Source organism: Copidosoma floridanum, unplaced genomic scaffold, assembly GCF_036245765.1.
Source record: "Copidosoma floridanum isolate Cflo_tuat_1 unplaced genomic scaffold, Cflo_Japanese_pri ptg000040l, whole genome shotgun sequence".
NCBI classification, from domain to species: domain Eukaryota; kingdom Metazoa; phylum Arthropoda; class Insecta; order Hymenoptera; family Encyrtidae; genus Copidosoma; species Copidosoma floridanum.
In genome coordinates, this window is record NW_028321917.1 from 4,244,793 (window position 1) to 4,264,034 (window position 19,242).

Sequence of the window (19,242 nt, forward strand, 5' to 3'; positions counted from 1 at the left end):
ATCTATTGCAGGTGAATAACATTTTTAGAGTGAAAAAAAGGGGATGACACAAGAATATAACAAGGACGATGAGCAGGAGTGTTTCGAGGAAAAGGGTACAAGTGTGTATTGTAAACGCGTCGGGCGCTCGGGTGACAGACCGTAGCTGGTTGTATACGTTGTCTTCAGCGAAAATTCTAAGGATTCCCTTAGTAACCATGCATCGACATCAAAAAGATTGGAAATAATCGAGATAATAGCCTTCTGAAGGTTTTTACGGGCAACCAGCCCCAGCACTGTGACCCAAGCACTAGAGCTGCGTAGTACGTACACTAAGAGAAGGATTTGTTTACTGTTAACGTACAAGTATGTTAACAAATAATTAGCTTACATATTCCTTATTACTATTTTAATTTTAACTGACACACACAGCATGTTAATAGTTAACATTGTATTTTAAATGTTGAACCTACGCCACCTTAGATGGCACCACGTGGAATAAGTACATATTATACGTAAGACAATAGTCAATTTATAAAGTTAATTATCTCTCATATAAAAACACAAACAGGAAAGAAAAAAAATTAGTGGCAATTTTCCTTGACCTTATGGACGAATATTTGTTATGTACGAATTCTTTCTTTCTCTCCCACGTCCAATCTTTTTCACTACTCTACTCTTTACAGCTATTTTTGATCTAGTTGCAAAACCACACAAGGGACAAGCATCAAAACCATAGGTGACGGACGATGGCTGGGCAGTGAACACGCTTGCATCAAAGCTGACGAATTACATCTTTAATAAAAGCTTTTTTTTTATCGTGATTACTTGCTTATATTATATCGTCGTTGATATGCTCAGATTGAACTACGCACATTGCTCAAGTCCCATGAGGTATTTGATCGGCTTTCACGTCAAATAAACAAGCAAATGAATAATAAGTAACTGTAAAAAAAACTGTATCATTGTGCTGTTTTTTAACCTGTAGTACTTAAAAATCATTTTAGGCATACAATATAAGTTGATCGACAATTATTAAGTTAGGTACTTTCATATCTGATATCATCACTACACGTATCGTATCAAGGTTCGGCAGTTAGGTTTTGTATTTTGTAAGCAACGTAAAATAAAAGTGTCATGCGCAACGAAAGTCTCGATCGCGAAAAAACTGCTTCGTAAAGTATTTTTCCATTTTATTCCAAAATCGACCAAGTAACATTTTTCCATAATTTTTAAGTAAGACTTCTTTTCTACAGAAATGTAGAAGCAACCTGTTAATAATACACTATTGTCAGTTGCACAATTGCAAGGTTTCAGTTTAGAAAAATTTTTTTAGATATTACTTAACAGAAGTGATCTTTTAAAAAGTCCGAAAAACGTAGTGACCACGGCAATAACTTGAGGAATTCGATTATTTCGCTATGAACAAAGTGAAATGATTTAAGCGAAATGATTTTACTCAGCTACGCATCAAATGTGCGGAAAAGGTGTGTGGCAAAGGTTTTTGCAGCACAGTGTGTGGAAAAAGTGTAAGGACTGTAAGGGAATGGTTTTGCCACACACCGGAAAAAATTTTGCTACACGCTATGGGTCGAGCCATCGAGGGACAGTGCGGCGGATAGGGTTACGCGGTGCTGATTGGCTCCGCCAGTATCAGCAGCTCCCACTATTTTCCAGTGTACATAGATATACAGTGCTGTTTCTAAGTCATTGCAGGTTGCAGGGTCTCTTCTATTTCTATAGAAGTTCTATGTTCTATCCCCGATCCGTTATGTGTAACCGCCTGTGCTGCCGCCCTTGTGGCTACCTGTGGAAATGACTTAATGTATGTAAACAAATCCAAATCGTGTTGCAGAGGTAGGAGCAAAATCATCGAAATCAAATTGATTATTATTTATCAATATTAAAACGATGAAATTGATATTTCTATAAAGGGAAACGTATGTTGAATGAAATAGAAGTATAATTTTGCTCAATCGTGTCCTATAGTTAATTTAAAAATCAAATTTTCCTTTTTTTTTTGGGGTTGTATGCTTTCAGAGCTAAGCCGAATGAGATGTAGATTACCTTGATTATCAATTGCGCTGCCCCTACGCATTTGCGCAGTGTAGAGAAAGCGTGATTGTAGAATGGCACTGTGGAGTGGTGTGATGTGAAATGTTATTTACCATTTTAAATTGACCCCCGGGCACTGGAGCCGTACCATATATCTCTTTCCGCTTCGCGGGCCTATGTTTTAACATAGGCCCGCAAAGCGAAGAAAAGTTATATGGTACGGACCCTGACGTGTGCTACAAATGGCGACTATCCGCCGCACTGTTCCTCGATCCTCTGCAGACTGTGACTGTACCCTTATGTGATGGCGAGCGCTCCCAACGGCAGAATAGCTCCGATTCCGATCCCACTCCGCTTAACGGAATCCGCTGCATCTGCATATTACGTATTCTTCAGCCTTATCATTATTATATTACCTATATATAATAATGATATAAGGCTGTAGTATTCTACACGTAGTACACCTATGTATTTTCATACTTTCTGCTAGCCCACCCCTATAGGCCCACGGCCCACCCATATGAACCGATATCAGCCGATTGAGCTGATGTGCACTCCTATTTTTTACTTATACAGCTTACAGCAAGTGAATCTGGCCGATATTAAATATATACCCTCACGAATTACTTAGTAGTTAGCAGTTTTGTTAGTAGTTAACAGTACTTAGCAGTTTTGTGCGTGGGTGGATATCAAAATATTAAATATCTGTTAAATAGGACGACTACGTTGGCGAACAATTGCAACGTTTTGTGTTTTGTGACAGTAGGTGCATGTATAATATACGCCTCAAGTTTCTAGCTCAGGGCAGAAGCCGCAGCATCATCATAGCTGCGGTACATAGGCGAGACGACGGCGACGATGGTCACCATCGACGAAATCAAACAGACTTACCCCCTGCACTGGCTCGTCTGGAACAACGATCACCAAGAGCTTGACAAACTCCTCGACACCAATGAGGTTTTCATTTGTTTTTTTTTGCGTACTTGATATCATTTATACTGTTTCCTCATTGAGTCTAGAACTTTTATGATTGTCATGCATGTCTGTGGTGATAAAACTAAATCACTTGTATGTACCCTCCCTTCTCTCTCTTTTCTTAAAACCGCAAAAAATTTTTGTTCTAATGTTTTGTACACACTTCAGTTACTTACAGACCTGTGTGTTGCTGCATCTAATGCATAGATTGTATACAGTTGAATAATACAGAAACAAATGCATGCATGCCCATGTGACGTATGATTGTTATCATCAACTTACATATCTAGAGCATCAATCATCAGCTCCTTGCTAATAATCAATGTTTACTTGGCAATATCACTTTTTATGCACGTTAAAATTCAGGTGAAATCCTCTGTGCTGAGCATTTACATATATTAATCTTTAGCTTCTTTCTAATCAAAAGAATGGAGTATATAATATGAGGCTTAGGGCAGCTAACAACAGTTTTTATGAAGCCTTACAGTTTTCAAAAGAAGCCTTACAAAAATGTTCCCTGTTTGATATGTACCATCTTTACTTTAGTTGTTTGACTTAAAATTTGTGAATATTTTTTTAAAATCTATATATTTATTTCTTTTTATAGAAATACAATTATTAGTGATTCTATTTATAATTTACAATTCTATTATTTACTTACAGTATGACATTGAACAGCTGGATAACAGAGGCAGAACACCTCTTATGCTAGCTGTAACATTGGGTTACACAGAGTCAGCCTTGGTTTTACTTCAACATGAGGCCAATGTTAACACGGAAAATCAAGGATGGACAGGTAACTTTCAGTTATTAAAATGATTGATGGTAATTTTATGTATACAATTGCTTAACTTGATATGTAGTTGTACAAGAGGCTGTTGGTTCTGGCAATCCAGAACTACTACAAATGGTACTCGCAAGAAGAGACTATCAAAGGTATTGCAACAGAGCTGCCGGCATTCCAGAACTTCTTCTTAAACTTAAACAGGTGAAAAATTGATTTAAATGTTATTTATTGCTTAGTAACAACAACTATTTGTGCATACCGTTTGCTCATGTATTTCATTTATTATCAGGCACCAGATTTTTACGTAGAAATGAAATGGGAGTTTGCCAGTTGGGGTAAGTTTAATGATGCACATAATTATTATTTTGTTATCGAGCTTTGCTATATAATACTTTTTCTTACAGTTCCTCTTGCTTCTCGTATGTGTCCAAGTGATACCTACAAAGTTTACAAACAAGGCAGTAATGTCCGAATAGATACTACTCTACTCGGTTTTGATCAATCAAGTTGGCAAAGAGGAAACCGTAGCTATGTGTTTAAAGGCCAAAGTGAGTAGAAAGTCATTTTCAAAAATTGATGTTCCGTGGATGATTATTTAACAAGCAAATAGCGAATTTCGAGATATTTTCATCAAAATTTCTTTTAAATAATTTTTTTGTTGTACCAACCCATCAACTTTCATTGGTGGAATAAAAGTTTCATTCCAAATATTCAAATTTTGTGGGAACTATAAAATTCAAAATATACTATGTATTTAAATATGTCATTTAATTTATTTAATACAATAAATAGCACAACAAGTGCAAGTTGTACCAGCAGCTATTAAATGTGTACGCAGTTACGTGTTCAGTATGCGAACAAAAAATTCAGGTGAATTTTGACACCTTATACATTGATTTCGTTAATGGTTATATTGTACACAATGTTTTGGTACAGTAATAACTGTAGTAAATTGTAGATACTGCCAGATTACAGTATTTTGAAATCAAATTATTTAGATAAAGCAATTCCACCTGTAACTGTATAATATTAGTGCTTTTCCTACGCCAATGGTATTTCTACTTTATACTAAACATGATCGAAAGCAAATCCTGCTTAATGATAATTTTACAGATGATGGTGCTACAATGATGGAAGTGGATCACGAAACGAAAAAAGTGTACGTAGAACATATGAAACTTATAGGTGATGATAATGTACAATTGATGGAGCCATCAGAAGAAGGTGTGATAGCAAGATTAACAAGTCCTATAGTGACAACTTACATAGACACAGACAAAATAAGTTTTGAGAGGTAAATGTATTTTATAAGTGTATATAACTTTGTGACAGTATAACAGTAAAAAATTTGTAAATGTATTTGTTAACTCAGGAATAAAGCAGGATTGTGGGGCTGGAGATCCGATAAAAGTGAGGTAGTGAACGGACATGAGTGCAAAGTGTTCAGTGCCAGTAATGTAGAATTGATAACACAAACACGATTAGAACATTTATCCGAAGCGGACAAAATTAGGGCAAAATCACCTCGTACTCCATTGCAATCCTTGCTCGGTATTGCTGAACAGACTACTCAAGAAGGCGCAGCAGCTGCTGTGTCAAGTGTAGCTATTTCATTGAAAAAAAAATGTATTTTTTTTAAATTTATTTTGTTGTTAATACTGTAATTTGTTGGACCATAGGAGGAATATACGAATATTGGCAATCCTTGCAATGTAACACCAGAGGAGTATTTCGATCCAGATGTAGATTTGAGTAGTAGAGACATTGGCAGATCTAAAGAAATGAGTAAAAAAATACAAAAATTCAAAGTTCGTTGTTTATGTGATCACTCAATTAATTTTCAGTTTTCAACAATTTTGTATAATAACGATTGCTTTATTATCAGGCTACCTTATGGCTGAGTGAAGAATATCCTCTTAGTCTACAGGAACAAATCATGCCCATTGTGGATTTAATGGCTATTACAAGTTCACATTTTGCTAAATTAAAAGATTTTATACAAATGCAATTACCATCAGGTTTTCCTGTTAAAATAGGTAAATTACATATTTAATATAGTTAAGATTTAAATAAATAATTTTTTTGTGGTGAATTTCAATGAATTATTTCGATTAATGTATTAATTGTTTGCTTAGAAATTCCATTGTTTCACATTTTAAACGCACGAATAACATTTGGCAACATTTTTGGATTAGACCAAGAAGTGCCGCACGTCGGTCGTATAGAAGAAGGAAACCGATTGACTTGTCTTTTAGATGATGTATGCTTTGAGGCTCCTATAGGTTATGCAAAACTAGGTGATTATCAAGATTTTACTGATATTTTACATAGTCGATTTTTTTAACTTTTTTGCTTAATAAATTTGTTTAATCAGGTGCTGAAATGCGAACACAATTCAGTATTGAGGAAGAAGATGACTTGTTACAATTTGCGATTCAACAAAGCCTCCTTGATGCCGGTAGTGAACGTGATAAGGTACATTAATAAAAAATTAATCTGTTGCAACAAATGTGCTTTGGACTGAAATATAATTTTTGTCATTTTCAGGTCGATATATGGGAGGCTTTAAAAGCTCAAAAACCATCTCGTCCAACTACCCCGAACAATATAAATGCAGAAGAAGAAAAGCAGCTGCAGAGGTAAAGAAATATTGTTTTTGTCTTAGAGAATGACTAATTCAATGTTTGCTATAATTTTTTCCAATGGTTCATTTTGCATGTATACTATTCCGTCAAATGAACATGTTTAGACAGGTAGGTTATACATAAAATCTGTTATCAACTGATAACATTAGATTTGATCGTGAGCCATTTGGATTCCTCTCATGGCGACTTTGAACATTGCATACAGGTATAAATGTATTTGTCGAGTCGCACTGAGCGACTTTCAACAGCTCTCGAGATCAAACTTATATCTTTTACAATTCTTTTGATCGCACATTTATATAAACTGTTCCTGGTATGATAGATGTTAGATAACAATATTAGTGGTATAGCTTGGAATTGTAATGCTCATAAATGCAAAAAAGGCTTACGTTGAATAATATTAGGTGGCATGATTACTTCCTATATATTTTACTTTTCCCTAGTTGGGATTCATTCCGTTTGCGTATTTTTTTAGAGTCTAGAAAAATATATTGCCATTTCCAGTCATAAAACCAGAAATTTTTGTAAAACGCATGTTTTCCTTACCTCAGAGCAATTCAAGAAAGTCTGGAACTTTACCAAGAAACAGTTGGTGGGTGTAGTAGAGATGGTATGAATGACATGGAGGCTGGTGGCGAAGCGGACGATGAGTCGCTACAGAGTGCCACCGAACAGTTGAGATTGGCATTAAGACTTTCAGAACAGCAGCAAATGGAAGAGGAGCAGCGTCGACTTCTCGAGGAAGAAACGTTTAGACAAGTCTTGGAGCTTTCGCTTACCGAAAAGTGAATTTATAAAATTTTTCTTACATAAAATAAAAAAAAAAAAAAAAAAAAAAAAAAAAGAGAAAAATTTGTAAAACAAAGTAAAATTAAATTAACGTGCAGCGCTTTTAACTCAGAAATAAAATCTTCCAGCTGTGCATCACAGGCAAAGAGATAAAAAGTAAAATTTTTCATAACTTGTAGAAAATATTGAAAGCATCGATTAAGTCAGGCATACAATATGCAGTGTATATTTGTTATAACATTCGCAAGTATATTGTGTGATTAGATATTGATAAAATTGACAAGTTAAAGAACACTAATGAGTGGTTTTAAATTATGTTGTTTATTTTTTAGCTACCTTTTATATGAAGAAATAAAACTGATTTATACATATATAAATATATATTACTATTACTTAAGTAATAAATTCTTGTAAAATTTGCGAAAATCTTTCCTATGCAAGAATTTTTTTGTTACACTACCAACTTCGGGTAGTACACATGAATGAATCCTATTCGTTGAAAGTATAATAATAAGTTATCTGAATTGTCAATTTTTAAAATAAAACACTTGTAATTCTCAAATTTTAAAATTAGCTTATTATTTACCTGATTATGATATAACTGTACTTTTTCATCTACAAAAACATGTAATTAACCGAGTATAGAATGTAGGAAAACCAACCCTCAGGAACGAATAATAATTTTATGCTGTATCAATTTTTTTTTCAGTCATAAAAACATTACTTCAGTAAAAAAAGGTAGTAATTGGCCATGATATATCAATCAAACTCCGATTGAGCCCTGCAATACGTGATCAAGTTAAATTTTGAACATTTCAATAATTATATTTTAACACATTATCATGATACCTCTTGAATATTGTGCTCAAAATTGTTGCACTGTCAGCAAAACGTGACTCATTTTTATGAACTTGTTGGTGCCATTTTTTGCGAGTGGCACTCCAGTGTGCTCTGTGTTCCTTCAGCAATTCTTCTTTTGATTTGAGATCTTTACCTTCCTGATTTTGCAAATAGTATTTTACTAAAATTATTCAGTATAGAATTGTTTAACCATAAGATTTAAGCACTTACATAATCTAAATCAAGGTCTTCTTTAGTAATTGGGACAGGTGATGGAATCCTATTTCTTGGAAAAGCTTCTTCTGCAGGCAAAGGTAAGGGTAAACAGTGAACATCCTTGATGTCCCCATTTTCGTCAAACATGTTACTTACATCGATTTGTTCGGACTCTTCAAGTTCAGGGCTTGGACTCCTTACTCTGAGAAAAATTTATTTTAATTTATCAGGTAAATTGATCGGCGATCGTGAATTAGTAAACTTACTTGGGTACAAAATTGGGATTTCTAGGTTGATTAGCAATCCATGCTCTACATATTGGATAAAGAGGAGTATCTTCTTCAAACTGTGCTAAATCCACACTTCTGTCAAATAATTTCATGACATAAGTGTGGTGGAATCCTGAGTCTAGGTGCGTAGGCCTGCGTCTCTTAATTTTACGTACTTGATTATGCATCTTTTGTCTGTATATTGAATCACTTGGTAAATAAGTTTAGTATGTTGTTAAATTAAATGATTTGAACTATCAATACAAAAAAGTTATATACGATTTTCTTTGATTTGTTTTGTAATCAACCAATGGACTATCATCCTCAGAGTCAGAAGAATCTTCGTCGCTCTGGTGCATTAATTCTCTCAAAGCTCCCTGAAACCTATTTCTAGCTAGCAGAACATTACTGTCCGCTGTAGAAAAAACAAATACAAAACAAAAAAATATTTTGGTAGTGTTTTTAAAAAATAAGTGACAGTTATCAAAACAAGTACAAAGTACTTATTTTGCAGTGCAAAAATTATAAAAATACCTTACCTATTTCATCTTTGACTTCGACTTTGATATAATTTTGATCAGATGTCAGAGCTGATCTTTTCTTGCCCATTTCAAAGAATTTTTTTTTTTAATTTCAACAATTGACACAAATAGAAAACAAACTTTCTAGGTTACAGCGAAACACTATCTTTGACACTAAACCATAGACATATAAGAAGTATAGACTACTCGTTCTTATGTACGGCGCTGAAGCAGAAGTCCAGAAGTAGGAGACTCACAACATCTAACGTGGATATCTGTCTCTCTCGATACTCACGTTCGATGTTGTGCTTCCTTATATTTTTGCTTCAGCGCCGTACAATATACATAAGACATAACCAGGGTAGAAATTGAAAGTGGGTGAAAACTGGGCCCAAGCTTGGCTGCCATGCCACCCGTCAATGCAACGAGAGAGACTATAGTAAGCAAACCTGCAGTCAGTTTGTACGTATACAGCTCAGATATAATTGAACTGTGCAACCTCATAATTGGGAGTCTCAGCCGCCTAACTTTGAGGTGTGAGACCGCACCTGCTCGGAGCTCTGCGTGTTCAACAATCTCTGAAATCAAAGGCCTCCAATCTCGTTGCCTTCGACATCCAAGTCGGAACTGCTGGGCTTCTTAATTTAACTACATGCTCGTCGTATTTAGAAGTCTCAGGGGCCATACCATATAACTTTTCTTTGCTTCGCAGGCCTATGTTATAATATAGGCCCGTAGAGTAAAAAAAAGTTACATGGTACGGACCCTGGGTCCGTACAATATAACTTTTCTTCGCTTCGCGGGCCTATGTTATAACATAAGTTAGGTGTGTCTAGCGACACATAGTGGCCAAGTATGGTACTGAGATAACCAGATGATTGGAATGAAATCATCATTACAAATCACTTTAAAATAATAAAAAGACAAAATAAAAGGCTTTGACAGGAGAGAAAAAAGTGTTTTTAAGTGCTTGAGTCTACAATAACAATGTAGAGTTAGTTTTTTCGGTTGTCTCATGATCATATTAAAAGAAAACAACGAATAAGCCTGATAATAATCAGTTGATGGACAAATCTGTTTAAGTAATAAATATTATATCAATAGACAGTTTTTTTAAATATTAGATAAAATAGAAAATAATAATTTTTTAAATATTTTCCATCACAATCGAAGGTTAAGATCGGCTTAAAAAGCACAAAAATAGATTTAAAAAATTTCTTCTGCACAATACCTCTTCAAAATTTTAAACCGCCTAATTTGCGGTAAACGTGGCATTTTCAAAATTTTTTCCGCAAAATGGCAAACCAAAACCGCCCAATTGGCGGTAAACTGCCCAATCTGGCAACCCTGGTCTGCAGTCACCTACGTTGATGGACTCGGTTTGAATAGTTTTCTATGTTGTGATAGCTCACCACTCTGTACCTACAGGTAAGTGAAGTAAGTATTGGATATGGGCGATTTGTGCTGGAGCGTACATATTTTTTGTTTTTATTCTTACATTTCTGTTAAAAACCAGAGTTCTGCTTTATTATTTGCGTTTTTCCAAACTCAATTCCTCTCTTTTTTCCATTTCTTCTTACAAAGTATGAAAATTCTAAGAAATGAAGAAAAACATTCGTCCGCTGCTTTAACTTAATATGATTTTTCAACATTGATCAACTTACATGTAGTTATCTGTCCATTTTATATAAAATTATTTTTCTTCAGTTACAATTTGTTTAACAGCCTTTCATACATTTGTTCATTATTTTGTTTTCTCTTGAAAAATCCTTATGTATCCAACATATTCTTTTTTTGTACACGTACTTAAAAAACGGCTACTTAATATATAATCGTAATTATTTAATATGCCTTTAATTTTAATCAGATGAGATTTTTAATAAAGTCTTAGAATTTTATATTTTTTAATCATTTTTTTGATAATAAAAGCACTAATTATTGCAAAAAAGGGAAATAACTTGTAAATCATTAAAATGGTATTGGTAGTAGTTGAAATAACTCGGTTATTTATAAACGACAATTTTTAACGAGCATAATCTTCCAATCTAAATCTTTTGAGTTCCAAACTCTTTACCTCAAGTACTTAAATCCCATAACCCTGTAGTTTTAAGCACTTAAACAAAATTAATTTGGCACTTAAATAACCCTAGGTGTGGAGATTAATTAGTTAATAATTACATTTCGTTATCATTATAAAAGAGTTACTTATGTTAAGAAAAGGAAATAACTTATACACCATTTTTAATGGTTTACCCTTAAAAAAGTTTTTGTACAGGACCCTTCAAAGCAAAAAAAAATTTGAAAAAATTGATCAAAATACTTGATATTCGCTTATTAACTATTTCATTATTGCAAAACGGCAAAGTGTAACCTTCTAAAAGTTTTTTCTATCTTTGCCTCTTACAGTCTTTAAAGGAGGTTATTTATTGTGTGCTAAAATTTTGTTAGCCCTGGAAATCAAAAATTCTTGTTGAAATCGTTTCCATTAAATTTTTGAGTCTCGCTTATTAGTTAAATGTTACTCACCTAAAAGTTTGTTCATATCTTCTGTACGTTTAGTGGATAGAGCTTAATTTGATTTTTTGGTTGAAAGTTTTTTAAAATTATCAAAGAGCTTCAAATTTCTAATTTATTTAGAAAATACATGACAATTTTTTCAATACGTCTAATAACTTTTTAATTTTGGTGCGGTATGGTGACCGTTACATTACTAGGAGAAACATGCTAGATTTTAAAAGTCAAGCTCATCACTTACTACCATGTCAAATTTAAATTTTTTAAAATTAAATATATAAAAAGTGATACAGTAAAACGATTTGAAATATGGTGTAGTGTATTTTTTACGGTATATATATCTTCAAAGTTTCGAAAACATCTATCAGAAAAACCTACGTGTGATAAATGTCTTCTCAAACCCCATAGTTCTCTATGCAATTCCAATGTAATAAACTGCTCGGTAAAAAATTTTTAGCTATAAGTATACCTATAAATTATAGCTATAATTATAGCTATATTTACCTATAAAACAGCTATAATAATGTATAAAATTCAGCTATAAATATAGCTATAAATTACAGCTGTAATCTTTTAACAAATTTTGAATAAAAATTAGTTTAAAATCAGATTTTTTCAACATATATCGATCAGTAATGACGGTATCATCCGTGTGATAACAATAAAACTGAGGGCCTAAAGTATTTTTAAACAATTTTTAAGAAACTTGAAATTGTATATGATTTCTTGTTTTTTTTTTCTACTTATTCAAAAATACTTCAGGCCCCCAGTATTACTGTTATCATACGGATGATACCAACTGTACTGATCGATGTATGTTGAAAAAATCTGATTTTAAACTAGTTTTTATTCATTATTTGTGAAAAATTTACAGCTGTAGTTTATAGCTATATTTATAGCTGAATTTTATAGATTATTATAGCTGTTTTATAGGTAGTTATAGCTATAAATTATAGGCATATTAATAGCTATAAATTTTTGACTGAGTAATGCCTTTGGTTATATTAGTTGGTTTTAATAAACTACTAATCACTTTAACTCATTCATTACAATTTTTATGCAAAAAAGGCCAACAACAGATTCGAGTGTAACAACTTTAAAACTTTTACAACTACTAAAGTAGTATCATACAAAGATATTATGATATACTTTGTCCCTGGTCATCTTAGGGTAAAAGCATTTGGAGCAAAAGGCTACAAACTTAAAAGCTAAAAAATGAGAAATTTTATTTGATAATAATTTTCACTCATATGATAACCAAGTTATTTCAATAATTAATACTCTTTTTCAACCTACGAAGATCATTCGAACGATATACAACTTATTTCTTTTTTTTTTTTTTTTTTTTTTTTTTTTTTTTTTTTTTTTTTTTTTTGTGATGAGTAGCTCTTTTATAGTCGAAAAGAAAATGTAATTATCAACTAATTAAACTTCACACCCAAGGTTGTTTTGTTTAAGTGCTGAAGAGTATAGGGTTATGGGGTTAAAGTACTTGAGGTGAAGGGTTAGGAGCTCAAGGAATTGGAAGTGAAAAATTATGTTCGTTAATAATTTTTGTTTATAAGCTAACCGAGCCATTTCAATTATTAACAATTTTATTAAACCTACGAGTAGCAATTTAATAATTTTTAAGTTATTGCCTTTTTTTGTAATAAGTAGCGCTTTTATTATTAATAAAAAATTGAAATTATTAACTAATTGAACTCTTCACCCCGGGTCATTTGGTTTAAGGGATTAAGAGAACAGGGTTATGGGGTGAAAGTTTTTGGGTTAATGGGATAAGACGCTTAAAAGCTTAAATTTGGGTTGATTGGTTATAGAACGCTTAAGGTAGCTCGCTTGTCTACTGCTCTAGTCAAGTAGGAGAGTTTCACTTGTGTATGCATACGTATATAATGTATACATATATCTCCCTATATTGTATAGTTGTTTTTGTAGGGCATTCCACATATCCCCCCACAGCCCCCCCCCCCACAAATAAGGTAAAATTCGACCTTTTTCATCGGTAAGTTGACATTTCATAACTTTTTCCTTAGACCCCCCACAGCCCCTCCACAGCCCCCACACAATTTTGCCTGTCTCTCCACAGACCCCCCACAGATCCATCACGCTATTTTTCTTGTCTTCCAAAGCCTTTCCACACCATTTTTCTTGTCCCCTTACAACATTTTGTATGAAGTATAAATTACACCTATTAACAATAAATTTTAACTTTACTTAGTTTTAAAAATATTTATTTTCATCTATTTTTTCATACCGCCAAGAAGGCAAATAGATGGTTTTTATACATATAGATTTTTTTTTTTTTTTTTTTTTATATTATAGTGCTCTACGTCCGGCTCCTTCAATAAGGGCACTACTATGGGCACTTAGCACTTTGGAGAAGGAAGGGAAGAGGGATGGGAGGCCTGCCATTACTGGGAGGGGGGTAGGGGGAAATTAGGCAATTATGCTGCGAGGAGGTCGCCTAAACCCTCCTCAAGGAGCATTGCGTGGTGAAAAAGCACATATGAAAAATCACAGAGGTACTTTGCCCGATAAGTCGCACTGGCCGGGAATCGAACCACGGTCTCCCGCGTGTCAATCCACGACCTAGCCGACTGAGCCACCGCGCGCTCTATACATATAGATAAAACATAAAATCCATGTTCAATTATGTAATAGTGTTAAAAAAAAATTTATTGAAAATCGTAAAATAAAAGATTATCAAATTGTTGAAATTCATTGATAAGTATAAAGTTCTCGGTGCATTCAACTTTTTTTGTGTTACTATTATTTTAAAACAATGTAACATTCATTATTTCTTATATGTACATATATATGACATGATACAACTACATATATAAATTAAAACGTTACATAATTATTAAATAATAATAACCGTGGAAATATCACGTAATTTATAAAGGTTCAGTGAATAACCCATTAAATTTAGCTCTATCATAACCACGAAGAGACAGAACTCCCCGCACCCAATCGTAAATTTGGAAAATATTTATAATGATTCACATGTATACTTGTTTTATGTATATTATAAATTTATGCATGTTTTTAATCCATCAATATTTTACATGTATATTTATATATATTATCTCAATTTAAAGAACCCGACTGCCTCTTACCTATTGCTTCAACGTATACGTGTTATAAGATAATTATTGTTGTATTTTAATTTTATGAATCAATAAATCAAAATTTAACTTAATAACTGTCATTTAAAATATTAATGATAATAAAATTAACTAAATGTTTAGAAAATAGCTATGATAATTTTTTTATAACATGTATACTAAGCTATTACATTTTAATAAATTTTGTTTAAAAAACTAGAGATTTTTTATGCCTAAGAATTCAAAATTAAATTAATTTAACAAAAATTATCATCATAAAAAAATATACATCCAGTCATGTACACTTGTTAAATGATGAAATATTCATAAATAACTTTCCATTGATTGCCGTAAATATTGCCAATTTATCTACAAAAATTACCAAGTAAAATCAATAAATTACGTAAAAATCTCTTTCCAAACATTATTATATATTTCTGTATTTTTTTGCCTTTCTACTTAAATAAATAAATTACTTTTATCTTTGCATCTTGATAAAGTCACATATTATTGAACATGAGGAAATAAGGATTTTTTAAATACAAACCTACATTATTAAAACTTAAACCTTGGGATTTGTTTATTGTGATAGCAAATGCCACAACGATTGGAAATTGTTTACGATACAAAATAAAAGGTAATGTTGAGGAGTTTCCTGTGTCTAAAGTTATTCTTGGAATGACGACTCTATTTCCGATTTTTTCTCCAGTTATTATTTCACCTTCTGTATTATACTGTAATAATTTTGTGATTCGTAAAAGTGTTCCATTGCAGAGTCCATCTGATATACTTAAATTTCTCAGTAACATTATTATAGTACCAATTTTTAGATTTAGCTCATAAGGTGGTAATCCTTCACGAATATTGTTCAAAATTTCCAGCGGAAAATTTAAATAAATATTATCGTCCGATTTATCAACCCCTTTTTAAGTTACGTCATCTATACTATAGTAATTTTTAATTTCTCCAGTTAATTTAAAAAAAATTTTATTATTCAAATAAGAGGTGTACTCGTTATGCTATGTAAGTATAATACTATTCATCGAACAATTGTATGTATTAGAAAATATTTAAGAACATTCATCATTTGAGATCCAATTTTTAGGAATGTTAAAAGTTTTTACTTCCCCTTCCCCAATTTTTACTAATAATTTTAAAAATTTTCTATCGTTAGAACGAATATTGATTTCTAATTTTAAAATTTGGAACGAGTTCCATAAAAATGAAGATTCAATAGTTTGTACAGTCATAATTTTTCTATTACCATTTTTTATCACTGGGAGAATTTGATGAAAATCACCCCCTAAGATAAATAATTTGTTTCCAAAATATTTTTCAGTATTACATAAATTTCTTAACGTTCTGTCTACTATTTCTAATGTTTTTTTAGGAATCATTGAAGCCTCATCCCAAATAATTAAATCAACTATTTTTAATTTTTTTTTATCTGACTCGAATTCTTAAAATGCACTCTCTATATTTTTAAGATCTAAAGGAAGTCTAAAAGTTCTATGACTGGTTATCCCCTTTGAAAGCAAAATTGATGCTATGCCAATCCATGCCATTGACATGATTAATTTGTTATATTTTGAGAAATAAAAAAATTAATTAACGTTTTATAAATAAGTTTTTCCTGACACTCCGGGACCATTTTTAAAGAAAATTTTATTTTTTTGTTCGCAAATAATACGAAATATATTTTTCTTGTCCTTATTCAAACATTGATAAATCGAGTTAAACATTTCTTCACTGAAACGTATTTCATTATCTATATCTTCTTTTTTACTCTCCATTTTTTTTATTGTAGGTAAATTAAAGCATTCACATTATTTATCTTCTGATTCTAAAATTTGGTTAATATAGAAGAGCTAAATTATCTTTATTATTAGGCGAACCCTCCGTAGAAAATTCTTTGTATTTATTCCATGTTTTATCACCTCGAACGTTTTCTGAAATTAAAAACCAAGCAAAAAATTGTCTTAACTAATATGGAAACGTAACAGCAATTGCTTCTTTAAAAATATCATCGATTTTTTTATCATTGTCTATTAAAGCCATTGCAATTGCAGTATCTTTAAAAGTTTCATAAGCTATTCCTTTATATGTTCTAATTTCTTTGAACGATGTCGAACCAGTTACTTTATTTAATACAAGTTAAAAAAAAAATCTTTCATGATCTTTTAGAGATACAATGTTTAATCTACCTATTGCAATATTTTTTATTACATTTTTCTTCTTGGCCAAATTTTAAATTTATTATTAAAAATGTATTCTGAAATGTTCACATACTTAATGGATTTTGCAAAGTCATCATGTTTATTTAATTTGAACCAAGCTGTTATCTGTATCTTGTAGTTTTCCATATCAGTTTCAATATTATTTTCTTCAAATACCAGTTTTTGTTTGTTTTCAAGGTAAACGGCTAAGTTTACAACTGTATGACTTCTACCGTAAATTGGAAATTCTTGTAATCTCCAAGTTGCTTCCATGGGACCTACATATCTAGCATCAACGTAACTGTTAATTTCATCAAATATTTCTTCATCTTGGTCTTTTAATTTTTGAATTTCGATGTATGCTCTGTCACAACCCTTATGTATATAGTCATAAATATATTTTGTGCTTTGAATAGATGCACAGAATTCAAAGTTAATATGACATCTATATTTCATTAACAAAAATTTTTTATACGGTACGACCATTGAATTATCTACTAAAATTTTATCTTTTCTCTAAAAATTCATAAACATATTGTTCGGAAGTATTATTTCTTTTTCTATATTCAGGGTAACCATTCGTTCGAAATGAAGTTACGTTTGCAAAAGATTTGGGGAAATTTTATGTACATTTTTTATCAATCATACAAGGACTTTGTTCTGTATGAGGTCCATGAAGCATGTGTTTAATCACCAATTTTGTGAGCTTCGTATTACCAGAAAGAATTTCAGCTGAAATAATTGCATCAATTTGTTCAGATATAACAATTTTTTTATCAGGATGCAAAGTTATTAAAATATGTGCATGAGGTAGACCACGTTTTTTAAATTCTATGGTATAGGCGTATGCTTATACTTCACTGAATATATGATTTTTGATGATGTCATCCAAAACTGACATTAATTTCAAGTGGAATAGTCTAACAGTTAAGTTTGGTATATCATTTGGTATAGTATTTTTAGGAAATTTTGATAAAATTAACTTTAATTCTTCTCATTTAGGTTTGTATGTTACTGTTATAAATTAGTATGGTTTACCACATTTTCTCATTATAGACATTGCATCTTGATAATGTTTCTGCATATATTTTGTAGGTACTTCCAGTGCATAATTTAAACGGTTATATTCAATAATGATGTAAGTATAAATAAAAAATTGTTGTCAGCCGTCCCTCGTATAATAATGGATTAAAATTTTTTTCATTTGGTCTGTAAGGCAGTTTGTAGGAATAATGTTCTAACATATTCAGTTATTTGCTCTTATTTAAGTAATATTTAAAATAACCGGTACTCCATCCTAAATCTCCTAAGGGAAAAAATAATGGAAGTACCACAGGATCGATAAAATGAGAAAGTTTATTTAAAAATGTTTCGTTCGGATAATTATCGAGTAATTCTTTACGGTATACACAAAGATCGAAACTTTCTGGTGGTCCAGAGTCTGAAACTATAATAGTACCGCATTCTGCTGTCAATGGTTTATTATATGTATATTTTTGCTGGCCGGTTTTTCTTAAAAAAATCATTTTATGATTTGGTAGTTTTTCTACATTTGTAATTTGACTTAAATATTTGTGATTTTTGCTATTGAATTTTCTTTCATAATTTTCGTCAAAGATTCGATGAGTTTTTTAAGAATTTTAAATTTTTATAAATATTCATATGGCTATTTTAGAGAAAAAATTATATTATCTGACTATTTTTTTAAAAAAACAGAAAGTTATTGTTTAGATTATCTAATCCATCTAAAGCTTTATTGCGTTACAAGTGTTTTTTTATACAATCATAGAATATTGTAAAAAAATTTAATGATATTTTTTATTGATGAAATTACTTGTTATTTTATGGTGATATTAACATTTAACATAAAAGTTAAAGGACTGTTTTTTTTTCAATCATATTCGAATGAAATGAAAGTTGTCAAAACTAGCAAAGCTTATATACACCTTTTTTCTCCAAGCATATCGGAGGGTTCCAAAAAAAACTCTCAACGTGCCATAATAGTACCTTCAGGGTGGTGTGGAAATTTACTGATAAATATATAACTAATGCTTAACAATGTAGATCAAAAACTCTTCTTCCTCGCGAAATTCTGGGCACCAACCTCTCCCCACTAACAGATGAAATTTAAAGACTCTCCTTTTAAGTTAGAACAGTAGGGGGTTAGCGCGCGCAGCGCGTGGGGGGGGCGAAGCCCCACTAGTATATATATGTACATATACGCACATCAATGTTGGTATTCTGCTACCGTCTGTCATTTATAACCATGAAGATGATTTTTATGTCTTTTTTGGCAAATATCTTTGGAAAATGTCCCATTACCAGC

The 19,242-nt window shown here is 31.8% G+C and overlaps 2 protein-coding genes across 7 annotated transcripts; one reads left to right on the top strand and one right to left on the bottom strand.

Moving 5' to 3' along the window:
• Window positions 1-2,402: 2,402 nt before the first annotated feature.
• On the top strand, window positions 2,403-7,293 carry LOC106640184 (ankyrin repeat domain-containing protein 13D). Of its 4 annotated transcripts, none has more exons than XM_089597860.1 (14): window positions 2,403-2,991; window positions 3,673-3,805; window positions 3,873-3,997; window positions 4,086-4,131; window positions 4,201-4,344; window positions 4,589-4,666; window positions 4,910-5,090; window positions 5,169-5,400; window positions 5,479-5,604; window positions 5,682-5,832; window positions 5,932-6,093; window positions 6,171-6,271; window positions 6,344-6,435; window positions 6,993-7,293. In XM_089597860.1, the coding sequence occupies exons 1-14, from the start codon at window positions 2,893-2,895 to the stop codon at window positions 7,228-7,230; spliced, it is 1,908 nt and encodes a 635-aa protein (XP_089453986.1). In that variant the 5' UTR covers window positions 2,403-2,892; the 3' UTR covers window positions 7,231-7,293. The 4 variants fall into 4 exon arrangements, with proteins under 4 accessions (XP_089453986.1, XP_089453985.1, XP_014209614.2 ...); XM_089597859.1 differs by having other exon boundaries at window positions 2,405-2,991; window positions 5,169-5,397; window positions 5,476-5,604; XM_014354128.3 differs by lacking the exon at window positions 4,589-4,666 and having other exon boundaries at window positions 2,408-2,991; window positions 5,169-5,397; window positions 5,476-5,604.
• A 354-nt stretch (window positions 7,294-7,647) lies between these two features.
• On the bottom strand, window positions 7,648-9,243 carry mip40 (Myb-interacting protein 40). 3 transcript variants are annotated; one of them, XR_016293442.1, is made up of 7 exons: window positions 9,095-9,243; window positions 8,835-8,970; window positions 8,553-8,765; window positions 8,302-8,488; window positions 8,080-8,228; window positions 7,817-8,011; window positions 7,651-7,719 (listed from the first exon to the last, which is right to left on the bottom strand). XR_016293442.1 is itself a non-coding variant. In XM_014354136.2 (6 exons), the coding sequence occupies exons 1-6, from the start codon at window positions 9,162-9,164 to the stop codon at window positions 7,990-7,992; spliced, it is 762 nt and encodes a 253-aa protein (XP_014209622.2). In that variant the 5' UTR covers window positions 9,165-9,243; the 3' UTR covers window positions 7,648-7,989. The 3 variants fall into 3 exon arrangements, 2 of the variants coding, with proteins under 2 accessions (XP_014209622.2, XP_014209621.2); XM_014354136.2 differs by having other exon boundaries at window positions 7,648-8,011; window positions 8,553-8,750; XM_014354135.2 differs by having other exon boundaries at window positions 7,649-8,011.
• Between the last annotated feature and the right edge of the window lie 9,999 nt (window positions 9,244-19,242).

Bases quoted from the DNA above. Each gene is read 5' to 3' on its own strand.
- LOC106640184 (XM_089597860.1), top strand. From the start codon at position 2,893: ATGGTCACCATCGACGAAATCAAACAGACTTACCCCCTGCACTGGCTC. The intron at 5,401-5,478 runs GCTATTTCATTG...GGACCATAGGAG, and splicing joins CAGCTGCTGTGTCAAGTGTA to GAATATACGAATATTGGCAA. The intron at 6,272-6,343 runs GTACATTAATAA...TGTCATTTTCAG, and splicing joins CCGGTAGTGAACGTGATAAG to GTCGATATATGGGAGGCTTT.
- mip40 (XM_014354135.2), bottom strand. From the start codon at position 9,164: ATGGGCAAGAAAAGATCAGCTCTGACATCTGATCAAAATTATATCAAA. The intron at 8,766-8,834 runs GTATATAACTTT...TTATTTACCAAG, and splicing joins AAAACAAATCAAAGAAAATC to TGATTCAATATACAGACAAA. The intron at 8,229-8,301 runs GTAAGTGCTTAA...TTGCAAAATCAG, and splicing joins AAGACCTTGATTTAGATTAT to GAAGGTAAAGATCTCAAATC.